The sequence below is a fragment of the Epinephelus fuscoguttatus genome, linkage group LG1 (genome assembly GCF_011397635.1).
Source record: "Epinephelus fuscoguttatus linkage group LG1, E.fuscoguttatus.final_Chr_v1".
NCBI classification, from domain to species: domain Eukaryota; kingdom Metazoa; phylum Chordata; class Actinopteri; order Perciformes; family Serranidae; genus Epinephelus; species Epinephelus fuscoguttatus.
Window position 1 is genome coordinate 50,673,809 of NC_064752.1, and position 25,613 is coordinate 50,699,421.

Here is a 25,613-nt window from a genome sequence, read left to right on the forward strand (position 1 = left end):
TTGTGTGTAACAAGTATAGCAAATCACCTTCATGTCATCTACTGTAGCATGAATTTCCTTCACTAGATTTTAAACAATTAGTCCAGAAAATAAACAAAACAGTGATAGAGTCCCGGGGCCTGTATCACGAAGCAGGATTAATGTCTTAGCGAGGTAACTTCAGGGTTAACCCTGGGTTTTCGGTCTCACGAAGCCGGTTCAGTTCTTATCGGGGTAGATCACCATGGTAACTTACTCTGAATGGCTATCCTGCTCCGGAGCAGGGTAAGTTCAGGGTTGAATCTGATCCTATAAAAAGCACCACCCAATGGCCAATCAGATGTTCGGAAAAAAATGACTCCGCTGACAGAAATGCAGCCCAGTCATGACGGGAAGTTTAATTAATTTGATTGATTTTGATTTGAAAGTTTATTTTGAACATTAAAAAAGAAAAGAAAGCAACAACAACAGACAATGAAAAGATTGTTCAAAAAGGAGTGGAAAGAAGTCGAAATGTCATAAGAAAGAAACTGATAATTTGCGGACACTAGCACCATTAATTAGTGCCAACATTTTGTTTTGTTGGAGGAAATGATCCCTGTCAAAGATAATGGGCCTAACTGACAGCTTTGCTGCTGGAAATGTGGAAAGTAGCCTATCATGTCTACACTTCATGGTGTTTGAGAGATTTTCCTTTTTGTTTTTTAAAGAGGGAGACTAGGTATATTTTTGCGCAGCTGATAATTTCTAACACAGCTCAATATCAGGATGATTTTATTCAGACTATCAATTTGGTGTTGATATGATTTAATTGTGGCATCAGCTTTAAGCTTTATTGTAGCATATATAATGTTATGACAAAGAAGACCAATTTATCAGACGCAATGATGTTAGACGATAATTGTAATACACGCAATTCATCTGCGCAGCATTGATTTCATGGGATTCAAGATCAGTGTCAGATGTACAGGTACAGGTACTGTAGCTACTTGAACCAGCGATGAGGAATTTAACCTACACATCATTTTATTTGCTACCTTGTTTTGTCTTGATTTTTCCCTCTCTCCTCCTCTATTTCTTCTTTCCTTACCTGTTTTTTTTTCTTCTCTATCATGTGATTTCATTGATGTTTTGACAGGGGAATTTCTTTGATGAGCTTTTAGTGGCTTCTAACCTCTCCGGCACTTTTCTTTTTTTAATCTTGCAAATTTTATACTGTCTGTTTTTAACATTATGTGCAAATAAACTAATCTAAACTAAAACTAAACATTATTCATCCCGTTATGCGTTGCCACGCATGTTTCCTCCTCCTGCAGCTGCCACGGTGTTGGCCTTTTCTGTAATGTTGCTTTTCTCCTCCTCATATTTTAGTAGAATTAATCTCTGATCCTCACGAGAAATACTTTTTTCCCCCTCACATACGGCGCTCTGTGAGGATGCTCAGTGACGCTCAGTGACGCTGCGCTTCTCTCATGATTGTGATTGGTCTGCTGCGTGCGCGTTCACTGCTCTTGATAAAGCGACTCTGGGTTGAGTTACCGAGTTGATATCCAGCGTCGTGATACCGATTATCCTGATTGCCGTTGTTAGGGTTAGTCAACCCAGGAGAGGCCTGGGTAGCCCAGGAAAGGTTGATCTCGCTTCGTGATACAGGCCCCCGGTGTCCTTAAACTAGACAATAATAAAGTCCCAATGTCCTGAAACGAGACAATAATAAAGTCTCAGTGTCCTCAAACGAGACAAAAACAAAGTCCCAATGTCCTCAACATGAGTACTTCCTAATAAACAATATCTTAGCTTGTTACGTTTGCTAAAATTGGTCAAATTTGTATTTCATATTAAAGTACAAACATTATTAAGTATATGTAAGCAAGTTTTATCCATAAAATGTGATCAGGTTTCGGACCTTATCCACTTTTGTATTTTGGCCCTTTTGGCTGCCACCTTGTTTTTACATGGATTTGTGTATTGTGGTCTTACAACCACTAGAAGATTCATAAAATGTCTACAAATGAGGACAAGAGATCTAAGTTAAGCAGAATGAAGTAAAAGGTGAAGAAAACCCAAAATGTGATGTCTTTATATGAGGATGCAGGGTCGCAGGAGGTCAAGTCAGAATTTGGGACCCCCAGAAGGTCATTAGATGATTATTTTGTGGGATAAAAGCACTTTTTTGTGTGCAAATTAGGGACCAAATTTGCTTCTTCAGAACACTAAAAATAATCTAGTTTAAGGCATTTGTCAAGCAACAATGCCAAATATTACCTGAATCCAGCTTTTTTTCATGTGATATTATTGTTAGTTAAATACATTTAGGTTTTTGGACTATCAGTTGGACAAAACAACAAAAAAAGCAAAAAATAACAGATGTTGCTGTTGCAAACAAAACTGAACCAACTCAGGTTTCATCTTGACATATTAGATGATGATCAATATCACAGCTGTCAAACAAATTAGCTTTTTGCAGTTTTTATTAGGGCAAAAATTAAGAGTTCCTAACAGTCACTTAAAGCCACAGTGTGTAGGAATTTCTCCCATCTAACGTTGAAATCTACGGAGCCCCTAAAGAGACATGGAAGGGAAAAAAAATAGACGGTTGGAAAAAAAAAATACTTTTGCGAGATCTCGCAAAACTTTCCTTTAAGTAATGTACTTCCGGGTCAGTTTGGCCCATAAAGACTGCAAACAAACGCAACAATGGAGCGCATTCACCCATGGGAGAGGCTCATAGAGTTTTATTTTGAGATTGGCCTCAAATATAAAGACATTAAATCAGTGCTCGCGAGTAAACACGGTTTTCATGTAAGTGAGAGACATCTGAAACGACTACTTAACGCAAGAGGACACTTCGGGTATGTATGCAACTTCCGGTATGGACTTCCAGTATGTAGACACGAAGAAGATTAACTTCCGGTATGGACTTCGCGGCGCCCCGCCGTCTTGTCTGCAGCTGGGTCCCTCTCGCAAATAGAGGGAGTCATGGAGGAGGATTTCGAACAGTTTTTGCGGTCAAGGGGGGTCCCTCAAGCGGCCATCATGCACATGAAAAGAGACAAGGTGGGCATAGAATTCATTCAGTAACGTAATAAGTCAGCGTAACAACACAGGGCTTGGAATAACGGTAGATGCTAACTTGGGGAAAAGGGGAGTTAGCATTAATGTTACGCTAGCTGTAATGTTAGCGCTCTAACTTTAAGTTATGCCAGTCCAACAACCATATGTCGTTAGGGTTACAGATGTTGAATTTCGCTTTGCCTTATGTCAAGCTGTGTGTCGTTCTACGCCACAAAATTGGTTACCATGGTAACTGTGGACGCCATGGCAAGAAACACATATCGCAGAGGCTGTCTAAATGTACATGTTCAAAGTAAACATTTCAAGTATTCTAATATTTTATGTTTGCAGGTTGATAAGGCAGTAATTTCCATTATGACTGATGAGCAAATGGCCAAATATATCACTTCATATGGTGACAGGGTAGCTGCCCTTTCCTTCTGTCAACAAACAATGTGCAACCTTGACAAAGAGACTCTTATACAAAGATTAAGAGAGAAAATAGAAACTCGGAAAATGAGATCAAGGACAAAAGGTGTGCTGTGTGGTAAATCAGGTGTGCTCCAAAAGCCAGGTGAGGGGATGGCAGGACAGAGAAATACTGCAGGAGAAAAGACTTCCAGGAAGATTGAAATTGGATGGCTTCATTTTCACAGTAATGAATACCATCAAGTGAGGACCAAAAATGGTGGAGGAACAAGACATGCAACTGTGGAAAAAAGAACAACTGTTGCTCAGATTTTGGAGCTAGGAAAGGAGCTATTTTTCCCAAATGGGCAGTCAACCAAAGGGCAAGCTGATGACTTTACCTTTGAGGTCTGTGATTTTAAAAGAAAGCACATTCCTTTCGATGAGACTGTTGGCAGATTGTATGAACAAACCAAACTGAAGCTGCTTAGATTTTATATTTGCACAAAAGACAAAGGACCGTCAACAGATCAGTCTTCATCTGAAGTGGATGAATGTAGTGAAGATTTTTTATCTGAGGATTTATCTGTCAGCATCACTGAGGGAGCAGATTCACAGTTGACTGAGGATGGATCTCACCTTGATGCAGATGATTCGATTACAGATCTACTGGATCATGGACACTCATCTGACAGTGACATAAGCGAACAGGTTTGTGGCAGTAGGAACAATATTTGTTGTAAAGTCATGACAGATGGAAGGAGATTTTGTTTGAAGATTACATTTCAGGTAATAACTTCATTAAAAGATAATGCACATGTATTTCATAAAACACAGAGTGAGATTGTGTGCCAACAATGGTAAACACCTATTTTCTCACCAGTAAGAAACATTTTTTTAATGAGAAATATTTCCTGTATACCACTTTGCTGCCAATGTATGGGATGATGTAAGAATATTTAATAATATTGCTCATGTTGTATATTTCCTAATAGGTTTTAGTGGAGCTTCTTTGAACCATATGTATTTTTTGCACACCATTTGATCTTAAATATGTTCCTCCATTCCATGATTTTAAATTACTGCTGACAATAATTTTGAAAATGTGTCTTTTATTTGTTGCAGAATATGCATTTCCAGTTGCAACCAAGCTCCAAAAAACAAAGAGCAGCTTCTGAGACTGTGACAGCACAAGGTCCAGGAAAATCACATCCCTCTCATTCAACCCCAACAGACGTTAAAAAAACTCACATTGGCCAGGGGCAGGACACCAACACAAGTGATCATGATGAAGTCTGGAATCATCTCCAGCCTTTTAATGAGTTCCCTGACTCCCTTTCTTTTTTTCAAATTTGATTGTATGAAACAATTCAATTGTCCATCCCGACTCCAAAAAAATTAACTATGTCCTATTTTTTATGGCATAAGCACTGTTATGTTCCCACACAAATGAAATGGCCTACAGTGCTGTGAAACACTTACTGTACCGACAGTAATCTTAGTTCACGCCTTGTTTATTTAGACCTTCATTTTGCCACAGCAATAATTAACATCACATTGCTTATGCTACTGCTTATATGCAATTTAAATAGCAAAAAATCAAAATAATAGCTGATGAAAACCTGAGGAATTCCTCTGTAAGTTATCATTTTACTCTCAAGTCAGGCATGTTTGCTTCCACACAATCTCAAAATTCTCCCATTTTATATCAAATTTCTATATCAAAATATTTTTCCCAAACTTCTATTTCTAATGTATAGTGCTATGTCATGCACAACTTGTCTTAAAAACAAATAAGTCAACGGAGTCCCTTTGAATTGGTTCCTGGGATTGTGCAGCAGCACAAATACACATTGATTTGTGACTTAATGATGCTTTTCTGTTTCTGTAATTTTAGAGGTTTTTGTCTTCTTTTCCATTTCCCAAAATGTATTTGGATTTTTTATGACTATCTCATGGGTGTTTCTGGTTTTAACTAGAAGATAGGATGATGTAGAAGACTAATTTAGAAAGACTTATATAAATTACAGTCTGCAATCACATCATAGACTTTAGGGTCAAAGTGTCTCCTGTAATTTAATACATTATGTTTCATTCTTCAGAGTGCTGAGATGAATGGAGTGACTATGCAGGCTTTCCAACTCCCATTGCCCTCAGCTAATGACCTGCCTACACTAGCTGTGCAGTCCATACATGGGGAGGCAGTGCAAACTGCACAGGTAAGATGCATCACTGCAAGCAACCCTGAACACATCCTCTAAACTACTGTATGATTTTACATAACTGTTTGGATGTGATATGATGGAGCCTTTGAGCATACCATTTTCTGAAGGTGTGGTAGGTCAGTCTACTTTAGTGCTCAGCTTTTAAAAACATTTGTTTAATGTCCCGTGAGGCTCTGGCGGAGCGCTGATGGGTCTGAAAAAGTAACTGTGATGATGTATATTGAAGTTACCTTGTCTTGGGATTGGAGACAACAATTTTTTATTAGAAAGCCTATGTTGTAAACTGGAGGTGTGCAGTTTGAAAGAAGGTCTCATGGGTGGTTGGGGAGTTTGAGTTGCATTATGGGAAACATAGGATGCAGTATTATTTTGACCTTCACACAAACGTACTAAAAGTTAGGATATTTTCACCTCTGCTTCATTGATTAAACGCTCTTTTGTTTTGTGGATGTTTTGTTCTTCTCAAAGGACAGTGGACTGAGTCTTTTACCACAAGATTTGCCCTCACATTCAAGCAGCCTGCTTTCCCCATCAACCTCACTTGACTACCCAGGAAATCCTGAGAGCGCACGACGTGCATCAATTTGCAGGATAAAGGTTGTTGAAGATCTTTTGGCTGTATTTATGGACAGCAGCATAATACATTTGACTCTAAAGATGGACTTTGTAAATGAAAAAGCTATTGATGATGCTGGAGTGTCAAGGGAGGTTTACACTGCATTCTGGGAACAGTTTCTTGAACAGTGTGAAGGGGAAACAGAGCGAGTGCCAAGGCTGAGGCCAGATTTCTGTGAGGCTGAATGGCAAGCAGTTGGACGGATCTGGGTGAAAGGATTATTAGACCACGGTGTCATGCCAGTGAGGCTATCAAAGGCTTTCATTTTAGCCTGCATCCATGGCATCGACTCAGTTGATGTAGACATCCTGATGACATCATTTCTCAACTACCTTCCTCCTGTTGAGAGATCAGCTGTTGAGAAGGCTCTCCAGGGCACAATGGAGGAAAGTGATGAAGAGGACTTGCTTGACCTCTTTACAAGGATGGGTTCCCATTTCCTACCTCCAAAGAACAGTGTGCAACCTGCCATAGAAACAATGGCTCACAAAGCCATTCTACAAGAGCCAAAATATATAGTTGATTGCTTCTCCACACCCATGGCACTTGTACAGCAGAAACTATCAGACAAGGAAAGTGTGTTGTCTCTGTATGAGTCAAAGAAAGCCACAGGCAAAAGAGTATTGCAACTGTTTGAAACAACAAAGATGGTGCTGTCTCAGAGAGAGCAGGCAACCTTTAACCATCTCCAACGTTACGTGAAAAATGCTGACCAAACCAAAGCTGAAAAAATCCTGCGTTTCTGTACTGGTTCCTCTGTCATATGTGTTGACAAAATTATGGTATGCTTTAATGCTGAAACTGGACTAAACAGAAGGCCTGTTGCTCATACCTGTGGTGCTACCCTTGAAGTACCATGCACATACAGCTCTTACCCTGAATTTCGCACAGAGTTTGACAACATCCTGTCCAGTAACTATTTTGAAATGGACATCCTGTGAACTTGAGAGCAGTCCTGATCAGGCCCCATAGTAATGGCCTCTTTATTGTTTGGTTGATTATATTTTATTTATAATGATTTACTGTTTTTGTTGTTTGTTTTGTCATTGAAACATCTGATGCACTGAACTGTGTGTAGAGCAGTCTGCAATTCTATTTTATTTTTGTGCAATAGTACACCACCATAGTTTTCACATGGATTTAATTTTTTAAATTATGCTTTAAAAATGACTGCAGCTTTCATTTCCATCAGTGTGACCCTAACATGAGCTTCATGGTTAAGCTTGTTGCTAAGAAAGATTACAGAGTTGTCCATCACTGGTGGAATTGTGAATTGTTGGTGTTAACGTGTTAAAGAGTCATACTTGTTAAATTGTGAATTGTTGGTGTTAACGTGTTAAAGAGTCATACCTGTTGAATTGTGAATTGTTGGTGTTAACGTGTTAAAGAGTCATACCTGTTGAATTGTGAATTGTTGGTGTTAACGTGTTAAAGAGTCATACCTGTTGAATTGTGAATTGTTGGTGTTAACGTGTTAAAGAGTCATACCTGTTGAATTGTGAATTGTTGGTGTTAACGTGTTAAAGAGTCATACTTGTTAAATTGTGAATTGTTGGTGTTAACATGTTAAAGAGTCATACCTGTTTGATTATTCAGGGGAAAACATTTTTAAGTTAATGTTTACAAAATCTACAGGCTGGTGTGGCCTGTGTGAAATGTGGCTTGGAAAGGCCTAATATGCTCAATTGGATTTCAGAATGATTATGTAATATTTACGTTATACTACTGTCATTTATTATTGTCTTACCTCAGCACCTCATTATAACATTGTATCTTTTTTAGAAATAGAATGTGTGTGCATTTTTGCCATGAAGTGACCTTTATGCATTGTACTTTTTTTCATATTTTCAAGTTCAAGCTCAATTGGTCTTAATTAAAAAAACAAACTGATATGGCATATTTTTTATTTATTCAGGGTTGCAAGCCAGGATTTCACACTGAGAAACAATACAGAATAATTACTAATAAAAATATTTCCACTTAACAAAAATATCAAGTGCTTGTTCTTTTTTCTACCCCTCTCTGATATTTCACAACACAGGTTGTTCATGCAGATATCTTGACTGTGCACTGTCAACTAGATGTCACTTGATGTTTGCACTAGTAGTAGTATTTGAGTCATCTTACAGGCAGGTTCATAAAATATCAACAGGGCTGATGTCTGCATAAATGTTTTTAAACATCCAATAGTATGTTAAGAACTTAAGTTTGTTTCAAGGCCAGTTTCAGATGAAGTCAGTAACCAAGACAGCATGTTTATTCTTAATGTTAGTAGTGCTTTGCCTGACCAGCAGTTCAAAAGCCAAAGATGTTCTCCTATCATAAAATATTGAGGAAAAACAGAATATTCACATTTAGAGACTAGAAACAGTTTAATTGTAACAGTTACAAATTAATAGTTATCAAAATTGTGGCATTAATTTCCCATTGGTTAATTAAGTGATAAATGGACTGTTTTGGTACTAGTTATGAATTTTACACAGGTTGATTTGGCTTTTGATAGGCTTTATCTCTAAAGCAACACCAGCTGAGGATCAATAGTGTTGTATTTTTACCCATACATCAAGCCAAACATACATCAAATCAAATCAGTTAAAATAACAGAACATAAACATATAGCATGGTTAATGATAGCAATGATAGCAAGGAAAAATACAATACACTATACCAACAGCTCAACTCTCTGGCCCCTACAGGACACAACTCAGTACTTGTGACTTACAGAGATACACTGATGGCCTCTCTTAGGTGCATATACAAGTTCACAGCCTGATATGGATCTGTTGGTGGAGTCAGATGAGACTCGGCCATAAAGATATTGCATAGTTCATATAAATCCGGATCGCATGGTATGGTCCGGCGAAAGACACATTGGTTTTTGCACAGTTGAACATGTTCACTTTCAACTGGGGAAAGGAAGTCTCTTGTCCCGTAAAGTTCAGGCAAGGCATACATCACATTAGGCCGACCGCTGGGGGTGTTTATGTTCTTTGAGGGCCTGATGGTGTGTGCGTTCCAAATTTGTGCAGTGTCATCCAACTCATCCTGTTAAAAAGAATGTACAAATACATTTAGGAAGAACTGTACATACATGTCAACTTAAATGAGCACTAAATTAGAGCATTAACTCTCTTCTCTCTCCCTCTACCCTCCTCTCTGTGTCCCCCTGAGCTCATCTTTACCTCCTTTCCATTTCTCTCCTATTACTTACTATCCCTGTCTCTCTACCCCCCGTCTCCATTTCTCCCCATCTCCCCTTTCTATCGTTTTCTCTCCTCTCCCTGTCTCTCTCTCCACCTTCCCTCCTCTCTGTCTCTCTGCCTCCCCTCTCCCTCTCACATACACAGGCACACATATGAAAACATAATTCATGAACTCACCTGGATGAGTCCCATGCAACAAAATTGAAGGAGGCTTTTGTCCAGAAATCCACCATCAAAGAACCCGTTGTCTCTGAGGTCTCCAAACAGGGATAACCAGAACTCCACACACTGGCTGCGAAGAAAACCCCACCAATATTCAGTTCTCTGATTGGCGGTGCTGGCTCCATCCAAGTAACTGTCAAGGGTGCTGTCTGGGGGAGTGGGGACGAGGAAACGCTGGAAGCCTCTGACATGGCCATTTTTGGTTCCAAGATTGCCTCTCACAATCTGAGGGCAACCCCCTAAACGCTGCACTACGTCCATATAATAACCTCCAATCAACTTTGGGTCACTAGTTGTTGTGTAGGCATTGAGCCACATTATTTTCCTCGAAAAACCATCAATACTTCCACTGACACAAATGCCATATGGCTTCAGTTTATCATAAGAGTCCATGTGCCATACGAAGTTTGGCCATCTTGAGAAGTAGCTCTGTCGTCTGAGACGTCTTGCCTGCCTTAACGACACTCCTCTCGGATCCAGCTCCTTCAACACCAAGCGCACATCCTCTTTCCTCACTCGTAGTCCATGTTCTCTGCATTTAGCAAACATCCACCGGTAACCGTGAAGCTGTCCAGAGTACTGTATTTGGTTGCTAATGAATTCAATCAGGACCGCCAAGTCACAGAATGTTTTTCGACGAAAGTGTCCTCTTGCGTTAAGTAGTCGCTTCAGATGTCTCTCACTTACATGAAAACCGTGTTTACTTGCAAGCACTGATTTAATGTCTTTATATTTGAGGCCAATCTCAAAATAAAACTCTATGAACCTCTCCCACAGGTGAATACGCTCCACTGTTGCATTTGTTTGCAGTCTCTATGGGCCAAACTGACCCGGAAGTACATTACTTAAAGGAAAGTTTTGCGAGATCTCGCAAAAGTTTTGCGAGATATTGCGAAACTTTTGCAAGATCTCGCAAATGTTTTGTGAGATCTCGCAAAAGTACTTTTTTTTCTTTTTTCAACCGTCTATTTTTTTTCCCTTCCATGTCCCTTTAGGGGCTCCGTAGAAATCATATATTGCATTCAAACGGATAGCGCACTCTAGAGCCTCACTGTTTCAAAGGCGCATTGCAACAACGGTAGCCGCTGTGTACCACAAAGCTATGAATAAATCGATGAAACCATGTCATCTGATACTTCATGGAGTCATCATTCAGGCTCCTACACAGACACACGCAACGCAAGTTGACAAACCCCCTCCTCACCATGCTGGCTGTGTTTACAATGTAGGACTGTTGGTGCGGATGTAAATCGAAACAAACCAATCACGTCTTGTCTTTTGACAACTGACAAGTGACTCAACCTCACACATCTCATCCCTCTCCTCGTTTCACTGCTCTGTTAGCTCTGATTGCATTACCTTTCTCTTTCAGCACCTTTCCACCTGGAAAAGGCTACCCCAGTGTTGACCCTCGTTTTTTGAATTTGCCGGTCACGTTGCCTTTTTGATTCCCTTTTGCGTTTTCTTGGCAACGAGGATTCTGTCTCCTGTGATGCTGCATATGTATGATCCTGCATTATGCTCAAAGAGTGGGACTTTGTTATGCTGCTGTAGTGCCGGGGTAGTAGCAAAGCGCCTCTTGCTCCTCTCCTTTGGCTTCTCAGTCACGCAGCGCTGGCCTGGCTCTCAACAAAAATGCCGAAGGCGGGGTTGTATGTCCCTTGTCCTGAGGGATGGTAAAATGTTATGGAACCCCCCAGACGACTTTCCTGCACAATGTACAAACAAATCTGAAATTCTCCTTTTACGAGAATAAGTCAGATTATTGGTGGAGGTAATAGTACACCAGTGATGACATATTTATGAATGCAGACATCGATTTTTGCCAATAAACAACTGAAAATGTTATACAATGTCCGTTTAAATACAACCTCCGATAGCAAACCATAAAACCTTGTGTTTTAAACATGACCAGCTCTGCAAGTTTTCCATCTAAGAAATGTCGCGTCCAGCTCCAGATCTTGTACAGGAGTCCAAATATATCAAACACAGAATGAGTATTCCCCAGCACACAGACCAGCATAAGCCTGATGACTTTCCCAGCGGTACAACCATCATGATTTAGAGCTCTAGAACAGGATCCTCCTACCTTATTGTCCGAACTGAAATGCAGTATTTCCACATTAGATTCCACATGTCCCTGACATCGTCAGGCTAGAAACTTTAATTTTGCACTGGTTACATTCTCTGATGAGAGGCAGAGAGGTAAAAAAGACCCAAATGTTTTATGGCAATTTGTCTGTGTGAGAGAGGAGCAGCAGTCCTACAGCATCCACTCATACCCTTCCTTCCTTCTGTCTTCACTTGACCACAAAACATGTACTAGTCGTTTCTTGCTCCTGAGGAAAAGTGACTAACTCTTTCTCCTGGAGGTTGGGTTACTAAAGACACTGCTCCATTTCCCTTCTTTTGTTCAGCCTTTGTAGAAGTAGACACAGCAAGCTGTTTTTGTTGAGAGCAGGACAGAGACTTATCCAGCATTACTAAGTAAGGCCAGCTGCTAAGTGAACCAGACAAGGAGTAAAATCCCTCCTAGCTTCAGTGTGTAATGACTGCTGCAACTTAATACCCACTAAATGATCTCTGTGGCTCTGTACAGGAGCTGCAGAGTTTGCTCTCATTGTATCACTGCTATAGTGAAAGGTCTCACCTTTTCTTCACAAACTCTCAGTACATGGTATTTGACCTAAGGGGTGTAAAACACACTACTGCTGAATGGGTGCAATAGGTTTTGGATAGACTTCACTGTCTTTGATGCATCACTTATCAACCATTTCAAAAAAAAATGGAGGAGAATAAAACACAGGCACAGGACCTGTGCTGAATCAGCAGAGTGGAATGTTGAATAAAAGTTCAGTTAACTTGGGAGATGTGCAATATATCAATTGATATGTGGAAAGAAAATCAGCTGGCAAGTGCAGCAGGCTGTGGTAATTGTTGGATGTGAACAGCCATGTAGTAAAAGGAGCAGAGGAGCTCCATGATGCAGTAAAGACATTTGATGGAGTGGACAGTAGTCTTCATTAGCAGTCTGCTCTCTGTGTTATGGCTCCAGATTACTAGCAGTAACCACAGATATCTGCTGGCAGCATTTAGTAGAATTACCACCTCACGGTTGTGTGCCTCCATACACCAGTCAAGTTTCTCTTACACTTCACATCCATGTCTGTGAAAACATGGACATTTCACTCACATCACACAGGATCTACAGTATACAATCAGCACATTTTCAAGGTGGACACCCAAAATTAGTGTCACCAATTCAGAATCTTCTCTGCGAACGTTATGATGTTGAGTAATGGCCAGAAAAGTGTTTTATGTAGGACATTATGTTGTCACAGTGAAGCTGACCTTTGACCTTTTGGATATAAAATGTCACCCCTCCCCCTGTATCCTATTTGACATTTGTTTGAACATTTGCCATAATTAGCGCATGAATTCTTGAGTTAAAGCCAAAAACATGTTTTGTGAGGTCACAGTGACCCTTGACCTTCAACCACCAAATTCTAATCGGTTCATTCTTAAGTTCAAGTGGATGTTTGTGCCAAATTTGAGGAAATTCCCTTAGGGCCTTTTTGAGATATTGTGTTCATGAAAATGAGCGGGATGCAAGGTCACACTGACCCTGACCTTTGACTAAAAAACTCTAATCAGTTTATCTTCTGAGATAAATCAAGTCTGAGACCAAGTGGATATTTGTGCCAAAACTGAGAGAAGAAATTCCCTCAAGGTGCTCTTCAGATATCACATTTACAAGAATGAGATGGATGCAAGGTCAGATTCACCTTGACCTTTGACCAAATAAATTCTGATCAGTTAATTGTTGAGTCCAAGTGGATGTTTGTGCTAGATTTATAAAAAGAAACCTTAACCTTTGATGTATGATGACCAAAATCTTATCAGTTGGTCATTGAATCCAAGTGGACATCTGTGCCAAATTTGAAAGAAATTCCTTTACAAGAATGGAACAGACTGACATACTGATGGACACAATTAAGAAAAGCTCAGGGGTGCTTCATTTGCTTGTGTCTCTCAGGGCCACTTATTACAGACCACTCCAACAGGAGAATTTGGAGAAGAGAGTAGGCCCACTGTTGTCAAGTCAAAGAATGAGGTCATTGCCACCTCAAGGTCAACATGTTCTTGACTGCCGTGATAAGAGCCTGTAGAAAGTATCTCTGTTACAAAGACAAATCTAAAGAGGAGTCGTCATTAAGTATGAGTAAAGTCAGTAAAAGTGGGATTCTAACCTCAAGCATGTCACCTAAAGTGAGGGGTATTTGCTACCAGAATCGAACTACAGCAGGACATTCCCAGTATACATGCATAAACAACTCCACTGGACAAAAGGTCACAACTGGGAGATGTAAAGATCTTCATAGAATAGTGACTTCTAGGGGTAAGGTACATCTTAAAGCAGATTCTTAATGTACTAATTAATGATTGAGAATTTTAGATGTACCACACATATTTTTCCAAATCTTGTCCCAGCAAATCTCTTTAGCATTTGCAGCAGATAGGTCTATGTACCATGTCATTTCTACTGGTAATACTTTATAAGAGTCAGAAATAGATGTGTAAAGTGTAGAAACCATCCCACACATTAGATTCTTATTGAAACTAATATTGTATGAAGAGTGTGTGTAGGTAGTGTTGACCCCCCATGGGCAGCCTGTTCTCACTCCAAACTTGTCAAATACTGCTGTTTGATCAATGAATCTTAGCGTCAGACATCGACGCACAGAGGCACCGTTTGCTGCCGTATGATATGCACAGGGTGGCAACTGTTAAAGATGCTGCCGGCAATTATCATAGTATACACAGAGGGCCGGATCTACTAAAGGTTTACGTGTATAAAAATGTGTGCAAAGTCAGTGCACACGCAAAAAAATGTACAAACTGATTTACTAACAGTGTGCACTAAGGGTTGCGTCTTTTAAAGGTGCAAAATAGCGCGTCTGCATCCAGTTAGTACGTTTGCTGCAATGAATATGCAATATGGGGCGTTTACACGCAATTGTGCGTGTGCTGGGAGGAGAAAATGTAAATATATTAATTTAGCACACGCAAAGTGATTTATCAAACCTGAAAGCAATTTTGCAAATAGAAACTGCGTCTATATTTAACATGTGTCAAAGGTAGGTGCAAATGGTTTGTATGTGTAATTGTGCACACATGGCTGCGGTTACTGTTGCAAGAAGGAGACATCAAAACGATGAAAGAAGACGCAGAGAACGTATGTTTCACCCTCGTGAACATTTGAATGAGGAAACAATCATTAAAACATATCGCCTATCCAGCATTGCCATTTTGGAACTGTTGGAGGAACTCAGAGCACATCTGGGTCATTCCAGCATACGTTAGCTATTACAGCTGGGATCTCCCAATCCCGTTTTTCAGATGTGCTGTCTGAAGTCCTAAATGCCATGTCGTATAGGAGCAATTGACTACACTCATGTGCAGCTTGTGCCCCCCGCAGACACTGAGCATGTGATTAAACATATGCTGTAGAGTAGAATACGAGTGCTAGTGTGACCCAATAAACTGCAGAGCATTGCAAAGTTAAGCAAATCAAGATTTATTGAAAAAAAGATGATTCAAATTACTTTCTAGATTCCAAACATTATTACATTGTTGTTTGTTTCAGTCACAAAATATATTAGGCTATAGCTCTAACATTTATCGTGGCAAAAAAACAAAACTAAACAGTTCTTTATCGTATAGCCTATTTTACACAAAATGAATATTCATAGCCAATATAAGGAAACTTAAACGTGACAGTTGAGTGTATTATTTGTGTTTCCTTTTATGCAGGTGGAACGTTGCCCGCTGTGCGCACCACTCCTCCCTTTCCGGTCCCTGGCTGTTGGTCAGAGGCATCTCATCTAATGTGCCCCCACCTGTTTTATTTGCAGGCATTTTATTATACGTCAATTTTTCTTTTGTTCTTCTTCTGATGTCATGATACCTTCTTTTCACGTCATCCACTGTTCACATCGTTTTACCAACAGCATTTACTTTTTCACAGATTTCTTCCCATATAGCGTTCCTTTGTGAGACAGTCAGGTTTCTTTGCTGTAGCTCATTTAAGTGTTTATTGGCCTCATCTAGCAACACCTCTAACTCCATAGGGTCAAATTTCACTTTGCGCTTTCTCTCCAAACTCGCCCTGCTGCAAACCACGAAACACGCAAAACCCTCATTTAAATAGGGTGTCTCCAACACGTTTGCACCTGTTGTCATTTACGCAATCACTCTGAGTAAATCACCCGCAAACTGCGGTTCAGCCCCACATGCAAAATTCCTGTACATCTGGCACAGAGAGCGAGCCATACAGTGTGGATGAGAGTGGAGGTGGATGGGTCAAACAAACTCCAGACTTTAACCTGAGAGCACGCTGTTATTTTCTTGTGTGACACAAAAAGTCAGTGATGTTATTTTAATTAGTGTTGTCAAGAGATTAAAAAAATGGAGAGATTAATTAATTATGATCTGTAATTAACTGATCTAATTAATCTCTTTTTTTAATCTCATCTCAAAATTGCAGAGAAAAGCCCTCAACTTGAGGTAGTTTCATTTAAATTCATTACATTATTGTGGCAGATGATCAAAAGATTGATATATATGACAAAAAGTGGTTTTATAAAGTCATAATTACTGTTTTCAACAATAACACACTTGAACACAGATGCAGTACACCTAGCCATTACATTCTATTGTTTTTGAGATTAGTCCCAATAAAGAGTGCTGCAACCTTCAGTCTCGACCACCAGGGGAGTGCTTGACTGTCATGACATGTCAGCTTCATTACAGTTTTTCTCAAATGCTAAAACACAAAAGCCAATCCTCTAAACCAAATGACCAGTTGTCTAAACACATTTACTAAATCTAGCCATCATTTGCCAATATCATAAACACATTTCACATGAAGACACAATTCACAAAACACAATCCTCCGTTCTCATAAATCTAAACACATTTTTCCTTGCTAAAACACAAGTTGCAAAAGAACTCTGCTCATATTCTCAAATGAAAGCTCATGTGATGCAAAATGCTTGCCACAGTCAGCAATATTTGAACACAATGAACACACCTGGCGTCATTCATTACACACAACGACTCAAAATTGAAGACACCTGTTGCTAATGCTGTGACCACATGTATAAAAGCAAGTTCAGAGTGCACAGTTTCCAAACAAACACAATGGATGAAGGCAGAGTCAGGGGAAGACGAATCCGAGTCAGAGGAGGGAGAGGGGCTGGCCATGAAAGAAGAGGAGCAGGCCAATGAGGAAGAGGAGTTCAAATCAGAGGAGGAAGAGGAGCAGGCCAACGAGGAAGAGGAGAAGGTCCAGGAGGGAGAGGAGAAGGTCCAGGAGGAAGAGCAAGACAACCTCGCACCATCATTACAGACGAGATGCGAGCAACAGTGATTGACCATGTCATTGTCCATGGCATGACAATGGCTGAAGCAGGACTAAGAGTCCGTCCAAACCTGAGTAGGTTCACCGTGGCCAACATTATCAGGGCATTCAGACAACACAACAGGTATTGTACTCTATTGCTTTCTTTGTCACAATACAGTTTTACAAGCCTGTGAAAGTAGTCTATTGGTTTCAAATCAGTTGTTATTGTAAAACATGTCAATTGACAACACATGTTTCTGTCTTTAGAGTTGAAAGAATGCCACATAGAGGTGGGAGGGCTGCCATATTTACAGCGGCACAAGAAACCCTCATTGTGGATATGGTTCGTGAGAACAACCTCATCAGACTCCGGAGATCAGAGACAAAGTCATTGCCGATAATGTCAACTTTGAGAGCATTGATGATGTCAGCTTGGCCACAATAGACCGAGTTCTCCGGCGCCAAAAGATGCGGATGAAACAGGTCTATAGGGTTCCCTTTGAGCGCAACTCTGCGCGACACAAAGACCTACGTACGAGTATGTGCAAGTAAGTATACATCCATGTTCACAGTACAGTTAGTGGACATACTGTGTTGCTCAGTGGCCTACATTACTTCTGGACAATACTGTGCTACCTGATTGACTGTTGTTCTGAACACCTGTGCACTTTCACATTTTCACAGAGGATATTACAGTTGGACGCGATGGCCAGACCTCATGAGTACCTCTTCCTGGATGAGGCTGGCTTCAACTTGCAGAAACGAAGGCAAAGAGGCCGTAACATCATTGGCCAAAGAGCCATCACTGAGGTTCCTGGCCAACGGGGGGGTAATATTACTCTTTGTGCGGCCATGGGTTCGGAGGGGCTTGTCCACCGGCATGCTGTCCTTGGGTCTTACAACACCCAACGTCTCCTCACCTTCCTAGAGGAGCTAAAAGACATCCTCCTGGACCGCCAACAACACCATCCTGGGCCCGCACATCCCATTTATGTGATCATTTGGGACAATGTCCGCTTCCACAGAACAAACCAAATCAGAGAGTGGTTCACCACCAACAGTAACCAGTTTTTAAACGTCTGTCTGCCACCCTACTCCCTTTCCTGAACCCTATAGAGGAGTTCTTCTCATCGTGGAGATGGAAGGTTTATGACAGACAACCATACACTAGAGAGAACCTCCTAAGGGCAATGGAGCTGGCCTGTGCTGACATCCCAGTGGAGGCCTTCCAAGGATGGATTCGCCATTCCAGGGGGTTTTTCCATGTGCCTGGCAAGAGAAAATATAGCCTGCGATGTGGATGAAGTGATGTGGCCCGATGCAGCTCAGCGACATGATGCCGCACAGTGATTGTGGTGTGAATAAAGTAAAAAAACTTCACACCCTGAACATGTTTTCAAGAGTTGCTGTGTGCAATAGATTCTGTTTTTGCATTGAGTTGTGTTACAGTAGTGTACATGCAGTATTTTCTATAGATTTATACTCTTCATATGAAACTCACAAATCTAAATGCCTAATCCTCTACAGAGATCTAAGAAGATCCGTTACTGTAAAGTTTCTAAAAAAATATGCATCGGCAGTTTTGAAACAAAGAGCCTTCTCACAAATTGAGCATTGTGTTTTCAATTGTTTTGCTGTAGTGTGTAATGATGTGTATAGTGTTTACATTTTTGAAAGCTTCGAGCTGCTCTTTTGGTGTGAAAGTTTGAGTTTTGAAGTGAGAAGGTGTGGTTGTGTTTATGTAGCTTTAGAAAAGGGTGTTGTGTTTAGACATTGGGGAACATAGAGGAAACGTTTGTGAAATGTGTTTTAGCATTTGAGAAAAACTGTAAAAGCATAGCTGCAGATTAATGCAACAACAGATGTTAAAACACACAGAAACAATACATCTGTGATCAGTTCCCTAGTTTAATTTTAACAATTTTGTAAATTATTTTCCTCTTTTCCAATTTTCGTTTTTTTCATGGAAGTGATCAATGTAAGTCCTTTAAACTTAATAAATAATAAAAGCTAACAAAATAAAAGACACCTGGTACATTCGTTACAGCTGTATCAGTTTATAGAACAGTTTTGAATAGTTAGAACAAGAGGCTGCATTGCAACATGCAAATCACTCCTTCTTGTGGCTGCCTGCGCTTTCCCTGTCCTTGTGGCTACAATTTGCACAATTTGTCTTCTCTTCTTCAAACTACAACACCCATAATTCATGTAGGAACTGCTGCAGCCAATGTGCAGCCGGTGGGAGCTGCATGACAACTCAACCACAATCAGTTTTTAATGTTTTATCAGGCAATAACTACTGCAGACTCTGCTCTAGTGTAATTTTCGGGACAATCAGGGCAGGATTCAGGACAACTGCTTGGAGTTGTCCTGAATCCTGAAACCTGCCCTGATTGTCCTGAAAATTACACAGAGGTTGCCGGTGAGGTCAGATACTTCCGTGCTAGGGCAGACAGCTTTTCATACAGTGCTGATGCTGGGCTCTGCTCTGTAGCGCTGCAGCTCTCCCACAACTCAAGCACAAAGAAGCCCAATCGTACACCTACAGACGGATTTTATAAAAGGCAACTCTGTGGCATACAGAAACAGTAAAGTTAGAGATTAAAAATGAGATGAACACAGTCAATAAACATTGCGTGTTAAATATGGCTGTAATTAATTATTCGCAATTAACGCGATAATTTGACAACCCTAATTTTAATAAGAATGTAGTGTGCTAGTATTTGAAGCATGCAATGCTATAGAGAGCGAGCCATATAGTGTGGGTGGGAGTGGAGGTGGATGGGTCAAACAAACTGCACACTTTCACCTGGGAGCACACAGTGGCGCCGTATAGGGGAGAAAAATTAGGACGATTTCAAGGGCCCCTGACTGACATGGGGTCCCAAAAATAGGTAAAAATTAATTTAAAATTATCAAACCATCATCATTAAAAAAATTATTTGTTTTTCAAATATAGTAATAAGATTAATGATCTCTTTGTTTTTACTTGTTTTTGCCTGTAAAAGTTAAATATCCCCAAGAAAACGAAATATCTTTATGACAGAAATTCAAACAATTATTATTATTATTATTTTTATTTATTTTTCCACATAATGATTATTATGAAACAAAAACAGCCTACAGCTGTCTGTACTGGATGCTGGACAGTTGGAAACATTAAGTAGCGTAACTCAGCCTGTATTAAAGTTACAGGCAACATTAAAATAATCCAGTTAGATGCTTTTATTTAGATTGAATTATGACTGTTAAATGACATCTATAGATACAGAATTTATTATTCCCATGAAGGGCAATTTATTTGAGCAGCTTGCACACACACACACACACACACTCACTATGAGGGGTCAAACGTTTCACCCAACCACACTACAATGCGTCACTTGCTCCTACTTAGGACACATCAGATCTAATCAAACTGCGTGAGCGCATGCCTAAATTTTACATAGGGTTACTATGGAGACATGACTGTTACACACACGCCCGTTACACGACGCGCAGGCGTTGTTCCCTCACTCACATGACGCGCTCACACGTATTATCAGGACGCGTGCACAGCACGTTACAAACGCCACACATACACTACACTTGCGTGTGCGTGTGAATCTCGCACACACATAGTGCATGTACACATCATTAACACCTGAACGCATCAAATTAGCCTATTTTGGCAAACTGTCTGTCTCCATAGTTTACATGAGCAGGCAGGTGTGTGTGTGCGCTTCGCAAGAGTGGAATGAATAAATGAATCAAGTCGCTGCAGACATTCGCGTGCATATACACACGCATGATTTTTTTTAATCTTTATTTTATCCTCACAAATCAGAGCTACTGACCACCCTCGATGTATGGCTGTGGTTTAAAAATATTTAACTAAGATAATATATAGGCTACAACCAGGGGCAAAATCCCATTTCATAGTTGGGGGGGAAAATAAACAGTAAAATTTTAGAGAATAACTAAACATTTCCTGCAATTAAACTGGTAAACTGGTTTACAAAACAGTGTGCTGTGAGATCTGCCGCTGCGCACCTCACAACCGTGCATAATAGTCATGCGTAATGACTGCTCCTTGTTGGTTAGACGGCACGTCTTTCATGTTTGTCTCACTGACAGGTGGAGAGCCTACAGACAGGTAGCCTATACAGGCAGGTGGAGAGCCTACAGACGGGTACCCATAGCTACGAGCCTCTCCGCCACAACCATGCGTAATAATTGCGTGTAATGACCGCTCCTCGTTGGTTAGACTGCATGTCATTCATGTTTGTCTCACTGACAGGTGGAGAGCCTACAGACAGGTACCCATAGCTACGAGCCTCTCCGCCACAACCATGCGTAATAGTCGCGCGTAATGACCGCTCCTCGTCGGTTAGACTGCACGTCATTCATGTTTGTCTCACTGACAGGTGGAGAGCTTACAGACTGGTACCCATTAGTTACGAGCCACTCCGCCACAGACTGCTCTTGTCCTGTCCTCTCCCTCTTCTTTCTCTCCTGTCCTCTCTATCACTAAACTCTGAGCTTAATCATTAGCTTTTAGCTTAGCAGCACTCGTAATTGAGTAGGCTTTTGAACAATGCAGGAGAAATGTTGCAGACAGTTTATATTATCAGCCTGGGCCTGGGGCTTGTTGTAACAGTAAATGGGATGTGTTGTAACTTGTGTAAGTTAAACTGTGTCTGTGTGAGTGTACATCTTACCCTGCGATGCGCGATGTGGGCAGCGGGTCCAGCCACACGCTGCTACTGCTGCCAAGTAGCTCCGCCCGTTGGAAAGAGTGTGGGATATACCACTACTAGGAATGGGAAGGGGGGACTAAATCTTTATTTAAGATTTAAATAGCACATTAGTGCGCAATTATAATGAGCACTGCTTACATTGTGCTTTCAATAAATACTACTGCATTGTTCAAAAATTATTAATTGTGTCTCAAATAATTCTAGGGGGGTACAGCTTTACTGAAGGGGGAGTCATGTCCCCCCTGTCCCCCCTGGGATTTCCGCCCCTGGCTACAACAGCCTAAATGTGAATATATAGCCTATTATTGAATTGGATCCTAAAACCTCGATCTGTATGTTTACATTTTTTTCGCATTTTGCCCTTATGCAAATTTGACTGTTTATGGAAACAGCTTTTCAGACATCCTTAAATCTTAAGGACGGGAGGGGCTAGCAGCCGTTAGTACTTGGCAGCAGTAGCAGCTGTGGCTGGACCCGGCTGCCCACATCGCGCATCGCGGGCATAGACGTCGGAACTAGGGGTGCAGGGGGTGCGGCCACATCCCCCCCGCACCCCATCAGCCTAAAAAAGCTTTAAAAAAAAAATAATCTGAATTTAAACTCAATTTGTCTGACTTACATTTATCTCTTTCATATCATTAATGCATAGATCTATGCGTAGATTATGTATCTTGGCGTTTTAGGATTGTTTCCTTTTCCCCAAGCTCAAAGGTTTCATCCAGGGGACATGTCTGGATGTGGAAGCATCAACAGGGCCGTGACGATGGAGCTGTGGAAATGTATGTTGTCACAAAAACGACCCCTTAATACTTGTTATGATTTCCCAAAACTTTGTTAACATTTTTCACCTGTGTGCTGGATGTATGGGCTCCAGCAGATTGACCCAACCGACCGGACGCCATCATCGCAAGCAAAACGGACACTACACTGCGTTCACAATGCTATGTGGAAATCGAACATATCAGCGCTTAAAATGTAGCTGTTGAACTGCAAAATCTGGCATAATTTATCGCTCTTATACCGCAATTGGTGCTCAGTACTGTCTAAAACAGATTTCTAAATGGAAGTTTGTCACTGGCATCAATTTTTACACTGCCAATCACATGAATATGCTGTATGTAAGTGCTGAGTCAGAATTTTTTTAGTTCCTACGTTCCCTGAAGGCACTGTCACTCATGATTCCACGCCCCTCTCAGTTGATGCCACGCCCCCCATGCCACATCAGGTTCAAAAGTCTGAAACTCAAAAAACAGATTTGAAACTGAAAAAAAACATCTGAAAGTGAAAAAAAGATTTGAAAGTGAAAAAATAAGATTTGAAACTGTAAAAAATAAGACCTCAAATGTCAAAATATATATGGAAGTGAAAAGTGAAAATAAATTATTCATTCAAAAGAATTACCAAAGTGAATCAAAATTATATTTAACCTGAAAAAAACATTTCATACGCGTATTTTTATTTTGAATACATTGTTGTATTTTTCAAAATTCAAGATCAACCCATGAATTTTCAGTTTCAAATTTTATTTTTTCAAGTACAAAACTTTTGACCCTAATGTAGCTCCACAGAGATGCTTCTCAAGTCTTTGTACACGCGCTGTCCGTGGTGCTGAAATCCCCGCTGCAGCCACCGCTGCTGCTGACAGCAGACAAGGGGAGAAAAAAAAAGATATTTCTTTGCTCTGTGCTTTCAGAAAATAGTCCCACTGTGTTCGCCAGGGCACATCAGGCTGATTGTGCACAAAGATTGGTTTAATGCATTGGAGCAATTTCATACAATTTCGGACATTTAACGTGATAAACTAATTTCAATTCAACATGGTCATTTGTTTAGAAGATTCAGCTGAAGCATAATGAGTGTTAGATGTCATTAAGATGAAGTATTTGCTTGTTTTGTGGTTAATTATGCACATGATCTGTTTGACCCCATCATGCAATCCATTGTGCAGACAGGGTTATATTGTTCCTTAAATGGCTTGATTTAGTTATCAAAGTTTCATCCCCCCAGCTTGCTATGCTAATCAGACGTGCGTGCGTAGACACGTCATGTGATCACAGGGGTCAAAAGTGTCAGCTCTTGAAGCAACAACGCGTTGTGTTACGGACGTGTGACCAGTGGCGGAGCTAGACTTTTATCCTTGGGGTGGCCAGGGGGTGGCCAAGGCTATTTCAGGGGGTCCACAGACTACGACAATGAATTTGTTTCTCGACCAATCAATTGATTGCAATCGGAGTCTCAAATGTTGAAATGTACATACTAAGCAAACAGGAGATGAGATTTGTGTATATAATTTGCAGTTTATTAACAATGTACAAACAACAACACACAACTTGACAAAAAATTTTCAATAATGACACTGCTTTACAGACATGATTACAATATTAGTGTAATCAAAATGCAACCACCATTAAAAAAACAACAACACACATTATCAGTAAACAACACTTCAAAATAACTAAAACTTAACTTCAGGGTTCCTACACATTACACATTTCCTACACATAGCAAAATTCCATACTGTTTCCAGGCCCTAATTCCCAGACTTCTCGGTAAAAAAATTCAAATAATTTGTGATATTTGAGTAATTAGATGTGTATCATGTGAATAAATTATGCAATTAATCATTTGTTTTCATTATTCTGAATTTGTATGCCACTATGTCACCAAATTATTTCCAGGAGATTGTAGCTAGGTACAGTAGTGCATACAAAATAATTAACCCAAATGTCTTCAGATAACCCAGATAAGTATGAAGATAAATATATTTCCATATACAATAGTTTCCATTTTCCATACTTTTCCAGACCTGGAAATGTATAAAATCAAATTCCATACTTTTCCATACTTTCCATACTTGCGTAGGAACCCTGTAACTTAAAATTACTGAACTGAGCATGTGACTGCTTCTGTGGATGCTCTGACCTGGTGATGATGGGCTGTGTTGTGCTTCACATTCTCTCTCCTGACTAGTCCCAGGATGGGAGCTGCCAGGACTGCTGATGCCAGAGCTGAGTTCTGTCTGTCTGCCTTATCTTTGCCTGACTTGCTTCTCTTTAAAAAGAAGTCATATATCTTGTCCCCCTGTCTTTTCATTCTCAACTGACCCTATGAAAAAATAAGCCGGTCTTGTTACTCCTAGCATCACTTACAATCACACAATGTTATTAAATCCCCACTTCAAGCCTAAAAAATGTCAGGGCAAATAGACCACTGTAGATGTAAGTTTAATATTCAAACTTTTCAGCTAGCTGAATAGTTATACCGTATACTGAATAGTTATAGTTATACCGTCTTCACGTTACATTTCATTTAAGCCAACAGAGCATGAAACAGCTAGCTGGCTGATTGTCTGCTAGTTTCATTCCTCTAAAATCATTGGAGAAACACGTAAACATAAATAGCAACCCGAATTAAATGTAGACGTTAATGTGGAGCGGCTGTTGGAAGCTGACACTGGTCATCTAGACGCCATGAGATGTAACGTTAATGTTAGCTTGATACCCGTGGCTCTCTGCTTGTAGCAAAACGATCTCCTATCTGAACACAAAAGTGATTTTAAACAGTGACTCATTAGGACACCACCGTAAAACTTACTTTAGAATGAGGATTTCACTGTCCATGAAGGCTATTTATCCTTCTTCTCTTCTTCTTTTTCGTCACTTTGTTGATCTCCAGTTCAAATCTGGCTCAAGGGACTCCAGAAACAATAAACGATCTTCCTCTTTTCTGTGGCGATTCTTCTTCTTCTCCTAATGAAGGTGG

General features: G+C 40.3%; 2 protein-coding genes across 3 annotated transcripts in view; one reads left to right on the plus strand and one right to left on the minus strand.

Annotated features, from left to right (window-relative positions):
- Positions 1–25,613, minus strand: part of LOC125883905 (IQ motif and SEC7 domain-containing protein 1-like) — a 600,950-nt gene that overhangs the window by 208,257 nt on the left and 367,080 nt on the right. The window lies entirely within an intron of this gene.
- LOC125885769 (uncharacterized) lies at positions 4,018–8,009 on the plus strand. Its single transcript, XM_049571538.1, has 3 exons — positions 4,018–4,152; positions 4,567–5,660; positions 6,135–8,009. Exons 2-3 carry the CDS (start codon positions 5,553–5,555, stop codon positions 7,221–7,223), a joined length of 1,197 nt encoding a protein of 398 aa, XP_049427495.1. The 5' UTR covers positions 4,018–4,152; positions 4,567–5,552; the 3' UTR covers positions 7,224–8,009.